Source organism: Ambystoma mexicanum, chromosome 5q, assembly GCF_040938575.1.
Source record: "Ambystoma mexicanum isolate Mex_15411 chromosome 5q, UKY_AmexF1_1, whole genome shotgun sequence".
Lineage (NCBI taxonomy): Eukaryota > Metazoa > Chordata > Amphibia > Caudata > Ambystomatidae > Ambystoma > Ambystoma mexicanum.
Window position 1 is genome coordinate 557,055,277 of NC_090933.1, and position 17,971 is coordinate 557,073,247.

The 17,971-nt window shown below is 42.0% G+C and overlaps 1 protein-coding gene across 3 annotated transcripts in view; it reads right to left on the bottom strand.

Annotated features, from left to right (window-relative positions):
* The window catches only part of ST18 (ST18 C2H2C-type zinc finger transcription factor), a 683,846-nt gene that overhangs the window by 261,100 nt on the left and 404,775 nt on the right, over positions 1-17,971 (bottom strand). For all 3 annotated transcript variants that reach the window (XM_069621036.1, XM_069621037.1, XM_069621035.1), the window contains exon 6: positions 3,715-4,524. In XM_069621036.1, coding sequence (XP_069477137.1) covers positions 3,715-4,524 — 810 coding nt within the window. The remainder of the gene's footprint in view (positions 1-3,714; positions 4,525-17,971) is intronic.

Sequence of the window (17,971 nt, forward strand, 5' to 3'; positions counted from 1 at the left end):
GTCTTGATCGCCACATTCACCCTAGCCATCTTGGAACAGATTACGAAGTGTCTCACTGAAATTCAGCGCTGGATGACTTTCTGCTGCCTCATGCTGAACTCTCAAAAAATGGAGGAAAAAGGAAGTTATCTTTCCAAAGCCATCTCTATGCTCCACTCTCCTATCTCTTTCCCACCTGACCTTCTTGCTCTCTCAGCTAAGGCTTGAAATCTTGGGAATCCTCTTTGATAGCAGCCTATGACTGAAACAATTCATCACTACCACTGCCTCTGCTACTCTTAATAACCTCCTTAACGTTTGAATAATGTGTCCTTTTCTAACTAAGCACTCTAAAAAAACTGCAATCTCCACTCTCGTGCCAGCAACCCTGACTACTGCTCAAACCTACCCCCTGGACTTCCTCTCTACACATCCCTCTAGACACAGTCCTCAACTTTGCTACCCACACTCTCTTCAACATACCCAGATCCTCCCCCATTTCTACCTGCCAACAACATGCTGGTTGGCTCTCCATTCACAACCGCTCTCTATACAAGTTCCTTCTCCTGGTCCGGTTATCTCTCCCATTAAGCACAAAATAATCTCTGAAAAGCCTCTGTTGCAAAGCACCATGTGAAAAATATAGCTATCATTTTGGGAGAAGGGGGCACCCCCTTCTCCATCATATATTTTAACAACTACTGGACAGAATAACCCCCGACCCCTCCCAGAAATCGAGTCAACGATTCGTGCCCAAGTCCAATTCGTACCTTGTCCAATTCCGGCCAGCAATTTCTGCTGTGCACAGCGCAGACATTTTTATTTTTTAACAAATCCTTCCCAAAATTTCCAGTTTGTGGACAAACATTTTGTTTGCAAAATATCAGCCAAATCCATCATGCAAGTCAAAGGTATTAGCAATTCAATTTTTGGGTTTCCTATGAAACCTGATTTTCAACTTCACTATACTATAATCTGTGTGTGTGTGTGGGTATAAATATTAAAGAAAAAACTTTGGTTCAAGTGCAGTTAAGGTGAGTAAACTTAACACAAAAAAAACCTTAACATTCAGCACATTAGGAAACTCAGGACTGGCTTAACTCTGCACATTCCTGTTGCAAACTAAAGTTATTTCCTTGAATTTCATTTTATTTATATTTTTGCTGCCGAAATTACTTCAAAAAGTTCTCATCAAAATATTTTGGGGGGAGGGGTTTGTGGTAGGGGGAAAAGAATCGGGATAGGGGTGTTTGGATCCCCTAAAATTGAAAAGGAAGTGATGTTTCTTTTAAAAATAATTTCGGCATCGCAAAATTACTTTGAAAAGTACGAAATTACTTTAAAAAAGAGCCTGTTGGCAAATGAAAATGGGACCAGTTTTTTTCATGCTCAGTGTATATTTTAATGTGCCACTGGAAATGGTCATTGGCCACAGCATTTGACCAGCACGCATGTCCTTTGGTCGAGCCCACTGTATATTTTCCAAATGTGCTTAATTTCAAGGGTTTTTTTGCGTTAAGTTTACTCACCTTAACTGGACTTCAATTAAAGTTTTTTCCTTGAATTTCAAGGGTTTTGTTATACCATAATATTTGTTCATGCCCACTGAATACTTGTTGGCGCCACTGTCCATGGCCTTCGTCGGTGGCCACTGTGCATTTTTCAGCGCCACTGTCCATGGGCTTCGGTCATGGTCAGATGCCAGGGCCTTAGTCTGTGTCCACTGTATATTTTTCAGCACCACTGGCCATTACCTTTGGCTGTGCACATTGTATATTTTAAAACATTCTCTGCTTGCTAGCCATGGCATTTGGCCATGGCCACTCTCTATTTTCTTTAACACTACGGCCTTTGGCTGTGCCGTCTCTCTAACACTAACAGGCCACTGGACATGGCCTTCAGCCATGGCCACTGGTCACAGCCTTTGGCCGTGTCCACTTTACATTTTACAACACTATCAGGCCTTAAGACGTTAAAACGTTACCAAGCCACTGGGCATGGCCTTTGGCCAGTGATATTTCACCACTAACATCACTTTAGCTGTAAAAATATATATACATATATATTTTGTATAACTTTTTTTTAATAACTGCAATTACATTGTAATGAACTATATACCCTTGGCTATTTGTAGTCATTTTAACTGTGGTTATTGGGAAAAACAGTTTAAAAATATTATTTTTGCCCTGTGAGGCAAATTTTTGCCCCCCTCATCTGTGTCTGTTCCCCCACTCCTCTTATGGGTTCCTCACCTCCCCTGTCTTCTCCAATGTCCCCCAACACTTGTTTCTGTGATGCAGTTTCATCTGTGAAGTGGGTAAGCCGCTGTTATTCCTTTGAGGGTTTGGGAAAGCTTTGTGTTGCAAACTCTGTGGCTAGCCCACCTCCATCTCCCAAATGTCACCCCCCAACCTCTTGCATAATGGCATTTGCTTGTTGTTTGCACTGCAAATAGCATTTTTCTGCCTTTTCTTTTTCTGATAACTAAAGGTATATCGTTATTTTTCACACAAAGAAAACAAAAGATGTTGCCTCTTCCATTGCGGGAAAAGCCTTATGCCACAATGCATCATGGGGATATAACTATAATTTTGGATTAAGGGGGCACCCCCTTCTTTGTCAAATATTTAAAGAACGACTGGCCAGAATAACCCCAAACCACAAAAGGGTCACGAGTCAACGCATTGTGATCAAGTTGTTTCGGACCTGGTTCAAATCCGTCCAGTGGTTTGGCTGTGCATTGGGGCAAAATTTATCTTTTTTGTCAATGGAAAAGTTAATGGGGAGTAGGCTGAAAACGCTTGTTTTACTTTTAACAAATCTTTCCCAAACTTTCCAGTCTTGGGTGGCCTGGCCGTACACAATTTTGGCCAAATCCGTCCCACGAGCAAATGGTATTAGCAATAATAATGTAGTCACCTTAACTATAGGGTGGTGACCACCACCCTATAGTATACATATTTACATATATATATATATATATATATATATATATATATATATATATATATATATGTATATATATATATATATATATATATATATATAAAAATGAAGAAAAGATCTTGCTAGTAGTAACTCATTACAAGCAAGTTCTGGCATATAAATGGCCCTGAAATCGCCCGGCAGAGAGGTATCTCTCTTCTGACCGCCGTCATTCTCTCAATGATCCACTGGTAGAGATATTGTTCAGTAAGAGCAGTAGTGGCTGTACACCTGTGGCAGTGAAAGGATAGTGGGGATCAAACAGAGCAATCCGGAATGTACCAAAAGTGAGCAATAGGCATAAAAGGAAACAATGAAACAGGAAAAGATTTAATAGAAAATTAAATGAATGATAATAGAAAGAAAATTGGCATAAAAGATGCAAGACAACAAACGGTGTTATGAAAGAAAATATGGAAAAGGGACAGAGGAGAAAACTATAAGATGTGCAATGTTTTTCTTTTATACTTATATGTACGTCTCAGACTTCTGTGGACATATAAAGGCACTTGCACTGCAGCCTTTGGCCTCTATACAGGCACACAACTCCTGCTGGCTCCCAAAAACGTTATAACACAACGATTGGCATGATCTACCCCGCACACAGTCACTGTCTGTGCATAAACATATATGCTGGCCTGAGCCGTCCAACATCAGTAGGTCAACTATGGCAATCCATTATTTTTATATATTTTTTCATGTGTCGATATGATGCTTTCACAAACACATTAAATAATGAATTTGCCTTACTTTTGTTGTTAAAAATGTGCCGGTTGCCCATGTCAATCACTTTGGTGTGTCTTCTTTCCTCAGCAAGATGCTCCAAGAAAAACCTGTCCAATTCCTTGTAGGTGCTGCGAAAGAAGTGGCCTTGCTCTGCCTGCAGAGCTATTGCCCGCCCAAGCAAACTTAAGTTGCCTTTTGATTTGTCCAACTCAATCGATTCTTCTGTTGTCACTGACAAATAATCGTCATCGTCCTCACTGTTGGGGAAGTGACCGGGAACTCTTACGTCGAAAGGTTCGACGTCAAAGCCTGCGGTTTCACGCTTCTGTTTGTGTTTTGGGGACAAACGTGTGGCATCACACTGGCCATTTTCTACCCCTTCAGCTTTCCTTTCAGGGGCGTCCAAGGCACGTTCATTGTTGCACCCAACAATGTACTTAGGAGTTCTTTGCCCCCTCAAACTATTCTCCTCAGAAATGTTGGAGCAACTGTCCCACCCATTCTCCAGACACTCTGAGCTGCTCTCGTTGTCCTCTGAGGAGGAGGATGGTAGGTCATTGGAGGAACGAGCACCGCCCCGGCACACGGATGCTTTGACGCTGAAACACTCGTCCCCATCTTCACTGTCTGTTTTGGAGGATTGGATGCCACTGTCATTTTGGTGGCTATCAGCAACCAAGCAAAGGCGCGTGTCCTTCGTCAAACTGCCGAGGTTCATTAAAGAGTCCACCACCAGGTTTTTGTAACTTGTAAACCTATCCATACGTTTCGGGGCATTGATCTCATCTGCACCTGTGCCTGAGATCTCCTCAGTTGACTTTAGTAAACCAGGGTCTGTAGAAAACAAAATAAACACGAAAGAGTAGTCAAGGGAGGCTGAAACACACTACATTTACAGAGGACTAATCAAAATGAATCTAAGCCTTTTTAATGCGTTTTCAACATGCATCATCACTAACTTGAAGCACTGTTGAGCCAGAGGGAAAAGCAAGCTATAATCAAGGCAATAGGCCTATGCATTGTGTGCCATTATTCCTCATTACGTGCCAGCTTGACTGCCACAGTGTGCAGCACCATGATTACCTAAACAAAAAAATGCACATGTTATTAATATGCAAGCTTCTATAGTGCCCAGTAACATGAAAACATTCCGGGCACTTGCAACTATAACAGGTAGATTCTGACACATCGGATCTAATTTGGGGCCTATCAAATTTACATAGAGGTCAAAACAGTCATCCGTTCTGTTTTATGACACTGAAATGCTGTCAACATTTGATGTTATTCATAGAGTGTGATTGGTTAATGCATAGTAACGGACCGTAAATTATCGCAGATGCAGAGATGAAACCTGTCACAATCGCCCATGTTCACAGATGGATATTTATTCATTCATGTGGTATTTTGAATCTGCAATCGTTTACAGGTAAGGCAAATAGTGTAAAATGCACATGTATTATTTGCATGTACTATAATGAGCCAGCAACAAAGGAACTTTCGATTAGTTTGAATGAATGCCAGAAAATATATACACAGAACGGTGGAATTGGAATGCAATGTACACACACAAAGGGGGCTGGTTCACATAGAAGTTGCTGGTTGTAGTAACTCACAGTGACTCCTGGCAACGTCTTTGCGAATAGACCCCAAAGAGTAGAACTTGGAAATTTATATATTTTGGCTGACCACATGAATGACCTACCAAGACGGTCCTAGCTCAATTCGATGAGTACTATCAATTGCTGCCCCAAACATTAACAAGCTTTTGCAAAGTCAACAGTTCAGTCTTTTAAAATGGCATGGGATTGCCACTGTCTCAGCGCTACCATCATTGCTGCCCCAAACAATAACAAGCTTTGGCAAAGCCAACAGTTCAGGCTTTTAAATTGGCACGGGGTTGTCACCATCTCAGAGCTACCATAATGGAACTATCTGCTCATAAAATGGCAATAGCTGGCAAATGTTGTCAGTACCTGGACATATTGCGGCAGAGCCTGGCATATGCTTATCTGATGCTTATAGAACAGCTTGGCTTTTCCAATGCTTCTTCTTAACAGGTAATTAGTGCAACAAAAAGATGCAAGCAACACATATAGCTTATAAATCAAGTGCCTGATCTCACACTTGGTTCTGACGTTTGCATTACAGCAGGAGTTGGTTTACAGCTGCACATCTATCACTACATTTCCAGGTGACTCCTTCGAAATGACATTGGCATATCTTTAAAAGCACAGAGCTAGTTCAAAGAGATCCAGAGGCGGGTGTTTTGTGTGGAGAGGGACAGATAGTGGGTTTGAATTCCATAGTAACTAGCATGACAACTGGTTGTCAATGAGTGGGTAAACATCCAAACAAAACCCCAGGCCTTGGGCCTCTCTTTACATCCTACCTGGATCCTAGCTTCAATGACCATGCCAATAGTTACAGCACCACCTGAAGCCCAAACTAAAATATCAGAGAGGGAGTGAAACAAAGAGGGACAGAGAGTGAGCGCGACGGGGTGTGTGAGAGAAAGATCACCTAAGGGTGAGGAGAAGAGAGACAAATCCTGAGATAAAACTTGAATTATGCTCATGAAAACATAATACATTGAAGGTAAAATAAGAAGAATGTTACCATAGAGGCCATCAGACCTTGAAAGGTTGAGTGATTTGTTTCAAGCAGAGAGCAGAGCTGGCTTTGCACATCCTTTAAGCCCACGCCCCCATTGGCATCACGGGAAGTGACAGCAAGTTTTCTTTGGCCTCAATTATTACGCAACAAGTGGCATTGCACATGTCTCTAATGAAAACGCTGGCTGTAGATGCTGTGGGATGTTTTGACCCACTTTTTGCTCTGCTATGCTGCATCACTGTGTTATGATGGTGCCAGAAAACAGCAAAATGGTCACAAAACCCTTGTGCGTGCCAAAACCTCTGAAAATCGTGCTTTGCAGCACACAAAAAATAGCTGCCCAATCTGCACGCATCTTGTCAGTGGTGGAACAGAGCTGTCACTCCTGGAATATGTCACTGGGCTCCACAACAAGTGAAAATGGAGTACAGAGGGAAAAGCTTTGCTTTGCTAAATGAAACTCAGAATCTTGTTTTAAATCCCTTTTTCTTTGTTGCTGAAACTGCAGAATGCCGGTACAGAACACCCTCAAACATCCAAAATTCTTACTGGGTGCTACAATTCACTTAGTTTAAGAAATCATGAACTTGCAAGATCCTGAAAAGCTGAAAGCATAAAGAGATTTCCACAGCAAAAGTGGCTTGTCTGTGCATCTGTCAAAAATCTGGGTGCAGTACCCTGGGCCGCCTGAATGACAGCTGTCAGGAGCCTGCCTGATTGAACTTTAAACATGTATAAACTGAAATTAAATGTTTGCAATCTAAGAGGCCTTTTACTGAGAGTAACCCATATTGTAATTGTTTTGATCCCATGGTTTCAAATCTTAAATATTCTAGCTGTGATTTCATACGTTTGTTTTATGCTAAGGGAAAATTCAACAGAATTAACAGTTAAATTAAACCTGGCTGAAGCAACCAAACTGGAATAACAGGATTTCTCTCAGAAGGAAGGTCTATCCCCCAGCAGGAAATCATGCAAAAGCTCTAATTATGGGGTTGGGAAAGAACCTGGTCTACAGAGGCATGAGGAACAATGACCAACTGCAACTAAGGAAATGCAAGGTGTGAGGACAGTCGTAATTGGCCTCTGCCAAGATCAATCAGGGACGAGACTGCTCCTGAACTGCAGGGAGACAAAAAGAGGCGGACCTAAACAACCATCTGTGGCTGAACATTAGCAAAGAACACATGTTAAAAAAACGGATAACTTACTGTTTAAAATTGTGAAAAATATAAAAATAACAGATTTGTGAATCTAAATTTTGGCTGCACGTTTCAAGAGCCGGCAAAATCGTGTGACATGTTCTGGAAAGAAACAGCAAGAAATGTGATTTTATGCAAAATGTATTTCCGCTAGAAGTATGAAAATGTATACACTTATGCCCATGTTAAACACGCACACTTGTAGACATTTGCTTAAGAATTGGACCTTGTGTTCCAGATGAAAATGGCAAAATTCTATGAAAAGCAGAGACAAGATCCCACAGCTACGGGGTTTTGAGAAGTAGTTGCTATGGAAAATATGTAATTTGTATATGTGATTGTTGTAGAGGTTGCACATGTGTACATATGGATTGTGCGAAAGGTAGATTTTGTGTTCCAGGGGCCAGAGGGTGGATTCTCAGCCTCAGAAAATCACACCATAAAGGTGACACTCTGTTTCTCTCCTCCTATCAAGGCAGAGAGTAGATTCTGACCCAATCATCTGTCAAAAGGGGCGAGCTTGGGATAAACCAGCCCACACACCCCCTTTATGATGCCTGTTCATAGCATAAATAGACACAGCTCACCACTCAAAAAGACAGACAGATTCACCCACTATCCCAATGCTGGCGGAGCACCCTGCTGCTGAACTCTACATCTTCCTTGCTCCAGGCTCCAGAAACTTGGCGAAGCAGAAACCCATTGCATAGCTGAACCATTTTCAGCTAGGCCTCAAATTCCAGAACCAGAACCCCACAAACCAAAGGGGAAGCATCAAAATACAGCCGGGCTGCGCTGTACTGCTTTCCTGCTGAAAATAATTATCATCAGAACCAAAAAAGGGCAGATCCAGTCCAGTCCTGTGCCGTGCCGTGACCAGAGTGCCTTGCTGACGCTGCCCATTCTGATGAGCCCAGCCATCTGTCCTGAACCAGATCCCATCCTCTGACCAGAATCCTGACGGTTCAATTTAAAAACATATCCAGTGAGTATCTATAGAAAGAATTGTGTCACTGGCATATGTATTTTGCATAGTCTCAATCCCTATCTTAAACCCATCATATCTTGTATTCAGAACCTGTATTGTTAGGAGTATTTTTTAATTGTCTGAACTCTCTATCCAAATCCTCCTATCTTCCTCCACAATTAGTATTGTTAAAATAATCTCTGCGCTGATCTTTTCTTATTTGAAGAAGGCGAGTTTCCTCCGCAGGCAGTCATTCTGATCAAGTGACTGTGTTCCTGTGTGGTATTCGGAAGAGTCATCCTCTAGTGTAGAAACCCTTTTGTCATTTTAAAAGTGCATTCCCGTTTCCCCTTCTTGCGCCTATCTCGAAAAAAATTACTTCTACTAAAACATCATTAACTCCCTCAGTTTCAACGTCCGCTTGTAGCTAACATCCACAGCTTTAAATCACATCTAAAATCGCATTCCAAATCAATATGGTTCTCCCGTTATCGCGAATATCGCGCAGTGAAAAGTTTGCTGCAAATTTTCATTTTGGGAAATTCTTACACTTGTAAACCAGCTTTTAATTGCTTCCAACTTGAATTCTAACATTTCAAATTGTTTCTTGGTATTAAATAATTGCTTGTGTTTGTTTGCAACTATCCAAAGCGGCGTCCATAAGAATTTATAACAATTTCAGTGATTTTGACCACATTTAGTGTTTACCCAGTTCATTCTAAAGATAACTTTACAAGCCATTTTCACAGCTTGACAGTCCATTCCGTTTTCTCTCGGGAAAGTGGGATTGATATTCTGTTTGAATTCTGCCATTCCTGAATACCTGCTCTCTCCTCCTATCTCTTTACATTGCCTATCAGGAGGCTGAGGGGTGTGCAGAGGGAACCTTTAACCACAGTGCTATCCAATCTGAAACCACACACAAATATTATTTTCTGTGCTGAATTGTTTGCTCATTGTTACTCCTTGTGTATTAAAGAGATTATTCTGTGTTACCTTACCCCATTGGTGAGTGTGCTGTACCTATTAAAACCTATTGGGATAACATTTTAAATACATAAATAAATCTTTACCTTTGCAAACTAGCCTGATTCCTAGTTCAGTGTGCCCGGGGGGCGGAGGGTGGGGTTCCAGGAGAAGGGCGTGATATGAGTGGTATATCGTTCAGAATAAAGAACTTTTAGACAAAAATCAATAAGGATTTCAGTTGTGCATTATATGCTAGGCATTGACTTGGGTGTGTGCCGGATTGAAATCACTGACAATACAAACTATTCCACAGCAATAAGTGTGAAACTAATAAACAATATCCCAATCGTACAGACACTGATATAATGTAACCTCTTGTGATCCCTGTTTCTGGTGGTTTAGGATGGTGCACTAACCACCGACATAACTAATCCCATGGGCGACTCCGAAGACAGCTACATGGTAGCAGTGTTTGCATTAACGCTGGAGACCATACATTCAAGGGTACTTGGCAGGTCGGGTTCATTTGTGTCCATTTATTTGTTCTGCCCTTCCTGTTCTGATGCATCTGGGCATATTTTTGCAGTGCAAAGTCAATGCAAAGTCATTTTTGCAGTCAAAAATTAAGCCTGCACTGACTTTGCACTGAAAAAAATACACTTTGCACAGTTCCATGAATCAGGGCAGAGTCACTTTTTATCAGTGCAAAGCCACTTTGAACCATGCAGAAAATTCCATGAATCGGGCCCTAAACTTATACCTATGTACATAAAGGGGTTGGAAAGTGATCTCATGGTGTCACAAACTGTGTTGTATAGTCAAAACTCTACAATAGGTAAAATAATTGCAGGTATACAGCCTACCTTTAGATGCCCATCAGTTCTTGCAAAGTGGCAGCCTATCATTATAGTATCAGCACAGGCCTGGCTTGCTTAATTGCATCCTTTATGAAGGAATTGCATCCTTTATGATGGAAGGCTAGCCTTCCAATGAACGAAGAGGCAGGAACTCATTCTGAAAAGCCACTGACACTATTCAAGATGAAATAGAGGTGTGCAAAGCAGCACATGCATGCATGTGTCAACACACATTTCCAAGAGAGTGGATCAGCTCGTCTTTTTCTAAACCTGTCCTGACTGGACCCCCTTTTTCTACGGGATTGATTTCTATCTTCAATCTAAACCATACCATAATGTCATCCACCCTGCTTCATCCAACCCAAATTAGATGAGCTTTCTTGTCAAAATGGAGCCTTCTTCTGCTTTTCCAGAGTAGATTACTCAGGAGAGAAACATGAACACTGGGAAACAACAGAGGAAGTATTGGAAGGTCCTTTCCCAAAAACTAGTAATCTGTCACTTTTACTAGTGGGGCCAGATTCTGGGAAGTCAGCTGCAAAATAAGCTCTTTCAAGAAATCTTTATGTGGTATGACTTTAAAAAAATCCTGTGGAGGTGGCTGAAGGTGCTGCGGCAGATGGGTAGTCTGCAATACTGAAAGAGCATCTGGAATCACTGGAAGGGGAGATGAGCTGGAACCCAAACGCCAACTAGGGGATGGGATTGTTCTGTGTTGTTTCCAGGGATACGACTAGCAAATAAGTGCAGTAAGAATTACCCAGCCATGCATCACCCTATGTTGAAGGGGGAAATCCAAGCCAGAAGAAGTTTTCATAAGATCATAAGATCACTAGAACCTCTGCAGGGGTTACAAATGGTAGCTTTTGGGGCTACATTCATGCCAGAATAAGTATATCCTTCCTTACCCATAGTGAAATCACAAACCAAGAATAATTGTTGTGTTCTGATACCTTACCTACTTACATCGCAAGGAGTTGGGGACTTAGGAAGGTCCTTCCGTGCCATGAGGATTGGCCTATTCCATAGATTCAATACTATTCTGTAACGGTGCTACATAGGGTATCTTTAATCAAAAAAAGTTTCCGAATGAGTCCAAGGGCCTACATTATTTATCTGCTGTCTGTATACAGCTTTTTTAGCTAACATACCATCCAATGAGACATCATTGGATGCCAACTGTGGGCTGCCGACTGAAATGGCAGAGCACAGATTTTAAAAGCGAGACAGTACCAAAATAGCAGGAACAATCTTCTCTGGACCTGTCCCTTGTCAGTAGTGAAGATTGGACTGTTAGGCCTCTGGCATGCTGCAACATTGAGATGGATGAATTGTCCTACCATATTCCTCACCATTGAACCAACCGGTAACAGGCTAAATATAAGAAACATTTCCTGGTCAGTCAACGAGTCATCAACTTGGCTGCCTACCTGAAAATTGGGCTAATCCTTCATTGCAGGTGAGCTAAAACAGGTTCCATGATCCACAAGGTACCCATTAACACTTCACTGCGCCTCATTGTAACCTAGGCGGCCATGGAATGTACGGTGCCAGTAAGGGAACGGCACCATACATTCCCGGTACCATATTACGTGGTCCGCTAGCGGGTCCCGCTGAGGACGTCTGGTAAAACCAGGAATCCTTAGCGGGACCCGCTAGTGGACCAGGATGCTAACAACGGGCCCGTTATTAAAGGGCCCATTGTTAGCACCCTCCCCATTCCCATTGAGCCCTATTGGGCTCAATGGGAATGGGGATTGTTACTGGAGCCTAGAAAAGGGCAATTACCGGGTCCGCCAAGGTCGGCATGACCCGGTCATTGCCCTTTTCTGGCCACCGGTAAAAAATCATTACCGGCGGCAGCCGTGCCCTTAATAAGGGCATGGCTACCGCCTGGGTCATAATGCGGCCCATTGTCTCTTACCTGCCCACTAAACGCTAATGACCTCACCGTTGAAACTGACCCTACTTTTGGGTGCACGATGAATGCTTACACCTAGTGACCTAGAACATTCTGTAAATAACAAACATCCCATCTGACATATTGAATCCACATATTTATTCCCCTACAACTAATGCAATATGAAGTGAAAAAAAAAACACAGTTGATGAATCTGACGATGTCATCACTCCTCTTCCAGAGGTAGCCTATCCCCATGTGGCCAGGGGACGGCAGCCGCTACCTGATCCTGACCCTGGGGGTGGCTATTTGAGGGAGGACCACATGACGGGAGGCAACCCACAGGGGGATGACACAGCATTGTCAGTTGAAAGCACATACTCCCATTTTGCTTTTAGTGAAGTCCCATCCATACCTCAAACCTTTATGGCTTACTTTAATTGTTCTCCTCAAATCTCCACCAAATCTAATAGACACATTTCTGTACCCAATGAATAAGCATTCAAGAACTACCTATTAATCCCCAAAGCTTAAAAATACTCGGACAAGGAGGCTGGACGGAGTAATGAAGATCAATGAGTCCGAGAAGCACATCAAGCACTCTAGTGTTTGCAAACTTATGATAGGTGCTGGGACATCTAAAAATCCTAACCGGCATGGTGAAGGGATATGCTGCCTGGGAAAGCTTTGTCCACTCTGTGTGGACCGATGAACTTTTGAACCACAATGGAGACTGTAGAGCCAGCGGGCTCAGAGGGATTCAAATGGAATGAATGCTGCAGATGCTGGTTCACTATGTCAGGGCAGTGACAGGAAGTAGAGGGTAGTCTCTGTGGTGGCCACAGGAATCACACAGCAGCAGTGATACCGTCCAAACAAGGAGAAAGGCTCCACACCAATGCGGGAGCCTTGATGGATGCTGGAGCAGCTGAATGAAGCCACCAAGACCTAGCAGACAAGGTGGGAACCTGGAGGGCTGCAGCCCATTTTCTGCAGAAGAGCTGGAGAATGCCAAGGAAAGCTGGTAAGCCCCGAGAAGGGAAACTGAGACACAGTTGCACTCCAAAAATATTATCACAGACACAAAAGAGCAAGCAAAGTGAAAGAAAGGCAATTTAAGAGCTGATGTCTCTGATATAATGTGAATGCAAGGGATATACAACAAAACAAAAAGGAGGCAAAGGCAGGTTTGCAAGTGTGTAAAGTGAATCACATGAGAAAAGCCCTGGCAGGAGAGAATATCAGCCAAAGCCAAGTTTGCAAGTGTGTAAAGTGAATCACATGAGAAAAGCCCTTGCAGGAGAGTATACCAGGTAAAGACAAGTTTGCAAGTGTGTAAAAGGAAGTCAAATGAGAAAGTCCTGGCCTGGGAGTAAACAAGGCAAAGCCAAGTCTGAGTTGTTTTTTTGACCAGAGAACCCCAAGGAACACTCATCCCCTTAGGAGTTTCTAAATGTTTTAAAGAAACCTGGTGAAGGGAAACAGCTCCCCAGGAGTGAACTGCAATGCCAAAAAGAAGAAAGGATATTCTGAGGCCATAAAGAAGTTTGTATAATTAGTTCATTGTATTGGTGAAGATCAACCAGAGGAATGCACTAATCCCCTGGAGCTGTGAGCTTTTGTGTTGGATTTACATTTTTCATTTGATTGCGAACTTGTTTGTACTTTCAAGCCCAAAGTCATTATCCTTATCAGATTAGTATTACTTTTAGTGTGTGAGGGCTAGGATAGGATTTTGGACACAGTACGTTTTTGCTTTGAACATCTTGACACGGGACAGGCCCTTAGTTTTTGGTTGAGGTAGGAAAATAGCATTTTGGATTGGGACAGCAAGGAAGTTTCCAAACCTTTTATTTTTAATAAAAGGTTCTATCCAAGTCTATGAGCTCTCTCTGTCCGCATCCCAGTCCTTTCATTCAGTACAGAGTGATACTGTGTTCTACTATGATTAGTCTGCTCTACTCCACTCCAAACTCGTTTGATCTACGTAGCTTGAGAACATCTTCCAATAGTTGTGAAAAGGAAGAGCCCTGCTAGCCTATTTTTGGCAGCCATATACAGACCAATCAGATGGCTTCAGTTTTATATGCTAATGGGGAATTGTTGTATCTTCCATTCTGGTGGTCAGGATTTAAATCTGCCCAACCCTCAGAAGGCTTACACAGTTCGTATAATGTTAACTTTTTTTTTTAAATTGTGACATGGTTTATAAAATAAACGTTAGACACATAAGTAGATAACAACATCTGTATACACATCTTAAGAAGGAAAAGACAAAAATGAAAAAGACAAGAAAAAAACAAAACCGACAAGTGAATACAACAACAAACAAAACTTCAAAATGATAAAAGCACAATAAAAAACAGTCACGTTCATTAGGCATCTTAATCACTAATATTATAATACAAATTCTTCTCGCTTAAAAGTAGCTAAAACAAAACAAATTGCTTCTAATTTAAGTGCTGGATTCGAGCCTGTTAATATCCTATCTCAGAGGCTCTCCCATGTAAAAATCATTCAAAGTGGATATTTTTATGAAATGTAAGAATTGGACACTGAAATATAATATGATAAAGAGTCTGTAAAATATTAAATCTAATTTTCTTAAAGTGTTTGTGCCATTAAAGCATCTGATAATTTAAGCAAATAAGAAGGCAATGTCCCCAGAGCCTCTCTTAGCTACCTAGCCAAGTGAAAAGTGTGTATGTCGGTACTTGATATTTTGATACCAATTCAATTTCCTTTTAGTCAGATCTTTGTTAAATAAGCATTCTTCCGTGAACACATTTATAACACTGAATAAGCTTCTACATTTACATAGCTATGTAGTGACCACATTTGAGCCCTCTTTGAAAGAGGCCAGTTTAATGGACTGAAACGAAGAGCGCCTCTGGGGATTCAAGATTTTGTAGCACAATTGTAGGGATTTCCGTTTAACAATAGTTGAATGGGAGAGAAACCTAATTCAAACCTAACAACATACCTGGGGATATAAATTGGTCATCCTAGGACACACCTCCACAGCAATCCCTCCAAGTGGTCCCATCGGCACAGATCCTCAATGATAATTATTTCGGAACCATAAGTTACCGCTGGAATGACTTTTTATTTGTAGTATTCAATAACTGGCAGGAGGGAGAATTTTCCGTACTCACGGTTAATTTGAATCAGCTGAGAAGAGTAGCATAACATCTTTACCCTCAACTGCTCAAGTAAAGGTGAAGGTAATGGTCTACCCATAAGAGAAAAGCCTAAATAGGTCAAATGTTCGACCACCTCAAGTTTAGCCTTGTTAATTATCCTCTTATAATGACACTGTTTAGTTGATTTAGAGAATATCATAATCCTCGTCTGAGAATCATTAACTCATATATGAGGTCATAGTGTCCCGTGAGCTCTGTTGTACCACTGTGGTGTAATCCAGGATAACCAGTTCATTGGCAAATATTCAAGCTAATGAATTGTTTTCCTTCCCAGAGCTGGGAGAAACACTGTAATTTTAGTAGAATATTCCCCTCGCTCAGAGGTATACAAGCTAAACAAAGCTGGAGCTGGTACACAGCCTTTTTTTAAACCATTACTTGAGGATCCATAAGAGTGACAGTTGCATCTGAGCAGATCCGGACAGATGTATTAGATTGAAAGGGAATTAATGGGGCAAACGGGGTACTAGGCATATTTCAACCTCCACCAAAGCCTATTCAAGCTGCCCTTATCAAATGCACTTGAAAGATTGATAAAGGCTGCATAGATAGATTTGTTTTTAGAGCATGCCAGGTGCTGAAAGAATTTCAGGATTATACCATTCAGTCCGGTGAACAAATGTTTTTGGAATCCTGCTCTGTTTGAAAAGCAAAGCCGCAAAAATGTTCCCCAAAACATCAAGTAGGTCAGTGGGGCGATAGTTGGCAGGATGCATACGGTTCTCCTTTTTATAAATAGAAATTAGATATGCTTTTTCCCAGGAATCAGTCACAGCTCGAGAGGCAAAGACCTTATTAAACCGTGTCTCAATGTTATCGGCCAAAGGCTAGGTGGTGACTTGATAACCAATTTAGAAAATCCATCAGGGCCAGAAGCCCATGATGACTGTAATCCCTTGATGTGATGAAATTGTCATAATGAAATGATAAGAGCCACTGGTCTGTCTGGAATTTGACGTTATAATCACTCCATTCTTCTGATACCTTATATACGTTGGAACACTATGTCATCCACTCCCTCTCCCTTATAGGATTGACTTGTAGAATCACTTGATTATCACAATCTCCATTTACAACCTTCCAAAAGTCTGAAGTAATCTTGTTGGCCAAGAGGGAATTTTTGGGCAGGCAGATACCTCATGGTGATGTTTTGAAGGAACATCAAAAGGTTAAATGTCTAAGCCTGGCTCCTCCAGAAAGGAGGAAGAGATGACCCCCCCAGAACAAGTTCAGCGGTCAATGGTTTGTCTGAGAAGAGAAGTCTGCATAGCAAGAATGAGGTTCGGAGCTGAGCTGAAAACTGTGTAGATATACAGGATTAAAAAAGGCTGCATCAATTCTGATTGGACAACCCCAGGAACGATGTCTTTGGACTAGCATGTTCCCATGGTATCATAAAGCATTCTTTCTCTGCTGCATCCCTTCCAACATCTGTAGCTCCTATGCCACTCTTTCCCATCCTCTTATGATGATGTGATAGGTTATTTATAACGTGCTAAATACCCAGAGATTTCTAACCGTGGACCCGTGGATCGAACCTGTGGTGCTCCGTGTCGTCTTACTTCCCCGGTGAAGCACGTTGCCCCTGAGCTATCCTCCCGAGGCAGTCTTCTCCTTGCTCATTTGCTTTCATCCAGCAGGCTAAGATATGGATGCCCCTGGCACTGGTACATTGGGCCACTCTAATGACTAGTCTATGTACTGTGAAAGTACTACGGCGGTGATTCGGCACAGTATAATAGTACAATAACATAGCAGTTAAATGTGAAGTCTGATAATAAATCGTTCCACTCCTACTAGCAAAGGCAAGTGCTAGTTCCTCAGACATTAAGCCAGTCTATCGGCCAGCCAAACACTTGTTCAAGAAAACAGTGTGAATAGATGTTCAGCGCACCGCCTAAGCACATGTGCGCTGCATCCTGTGCTAATAGCCTTGCCCTGTGGGAGACAAGGTGGAGCAGCAGGAAGCAAACACAACAGTGTGATGCTAGAAAACAATAAGTCTTTTGTATTTTCCCACAAAACAGCCCCCACCACCTCCACCTCATCCCCTGACAAAACCACACACACACACAAAAAATAAACAGCATCAACGCTCTTTATTCTAATTATCTTCCTAAAATCAGATCTCGGCTGCCAGGAGCAAGTAAATATTGTCATAGTAACTAAAAGCATTTTTGGATGAAGGGGAGAATTCAGTCACAACACTAGCCCCCTTTAATAATTCTGATTATAGCCTGTATTATCGTGTTGGGCCTCATTCAGCGGGAAATGAAGAAGGTAACATTTTACTTGCTAGGAAATGGCCGGCTAAACAGGAGTGTATCATTTCACAAGATGTCATGTCAGCACCTGCCCCCACCACTCTCCCCCCCTCCCCACGGCGCCTCCCCCCAAGACTATCTAGTTCACAGTTTCCGAAGGCAGATGATGTCGTGTTTTTCCCCTCCCGATAACATTGCTTGCTATCAAGAGAAAGAGGAAAGGGCTATTATTATTTTAAAGTATCATGGAACTGCAGAAAACAAATAAAGGGCATTTCTGCGTGAATGTGCTCAATTCACTCAACT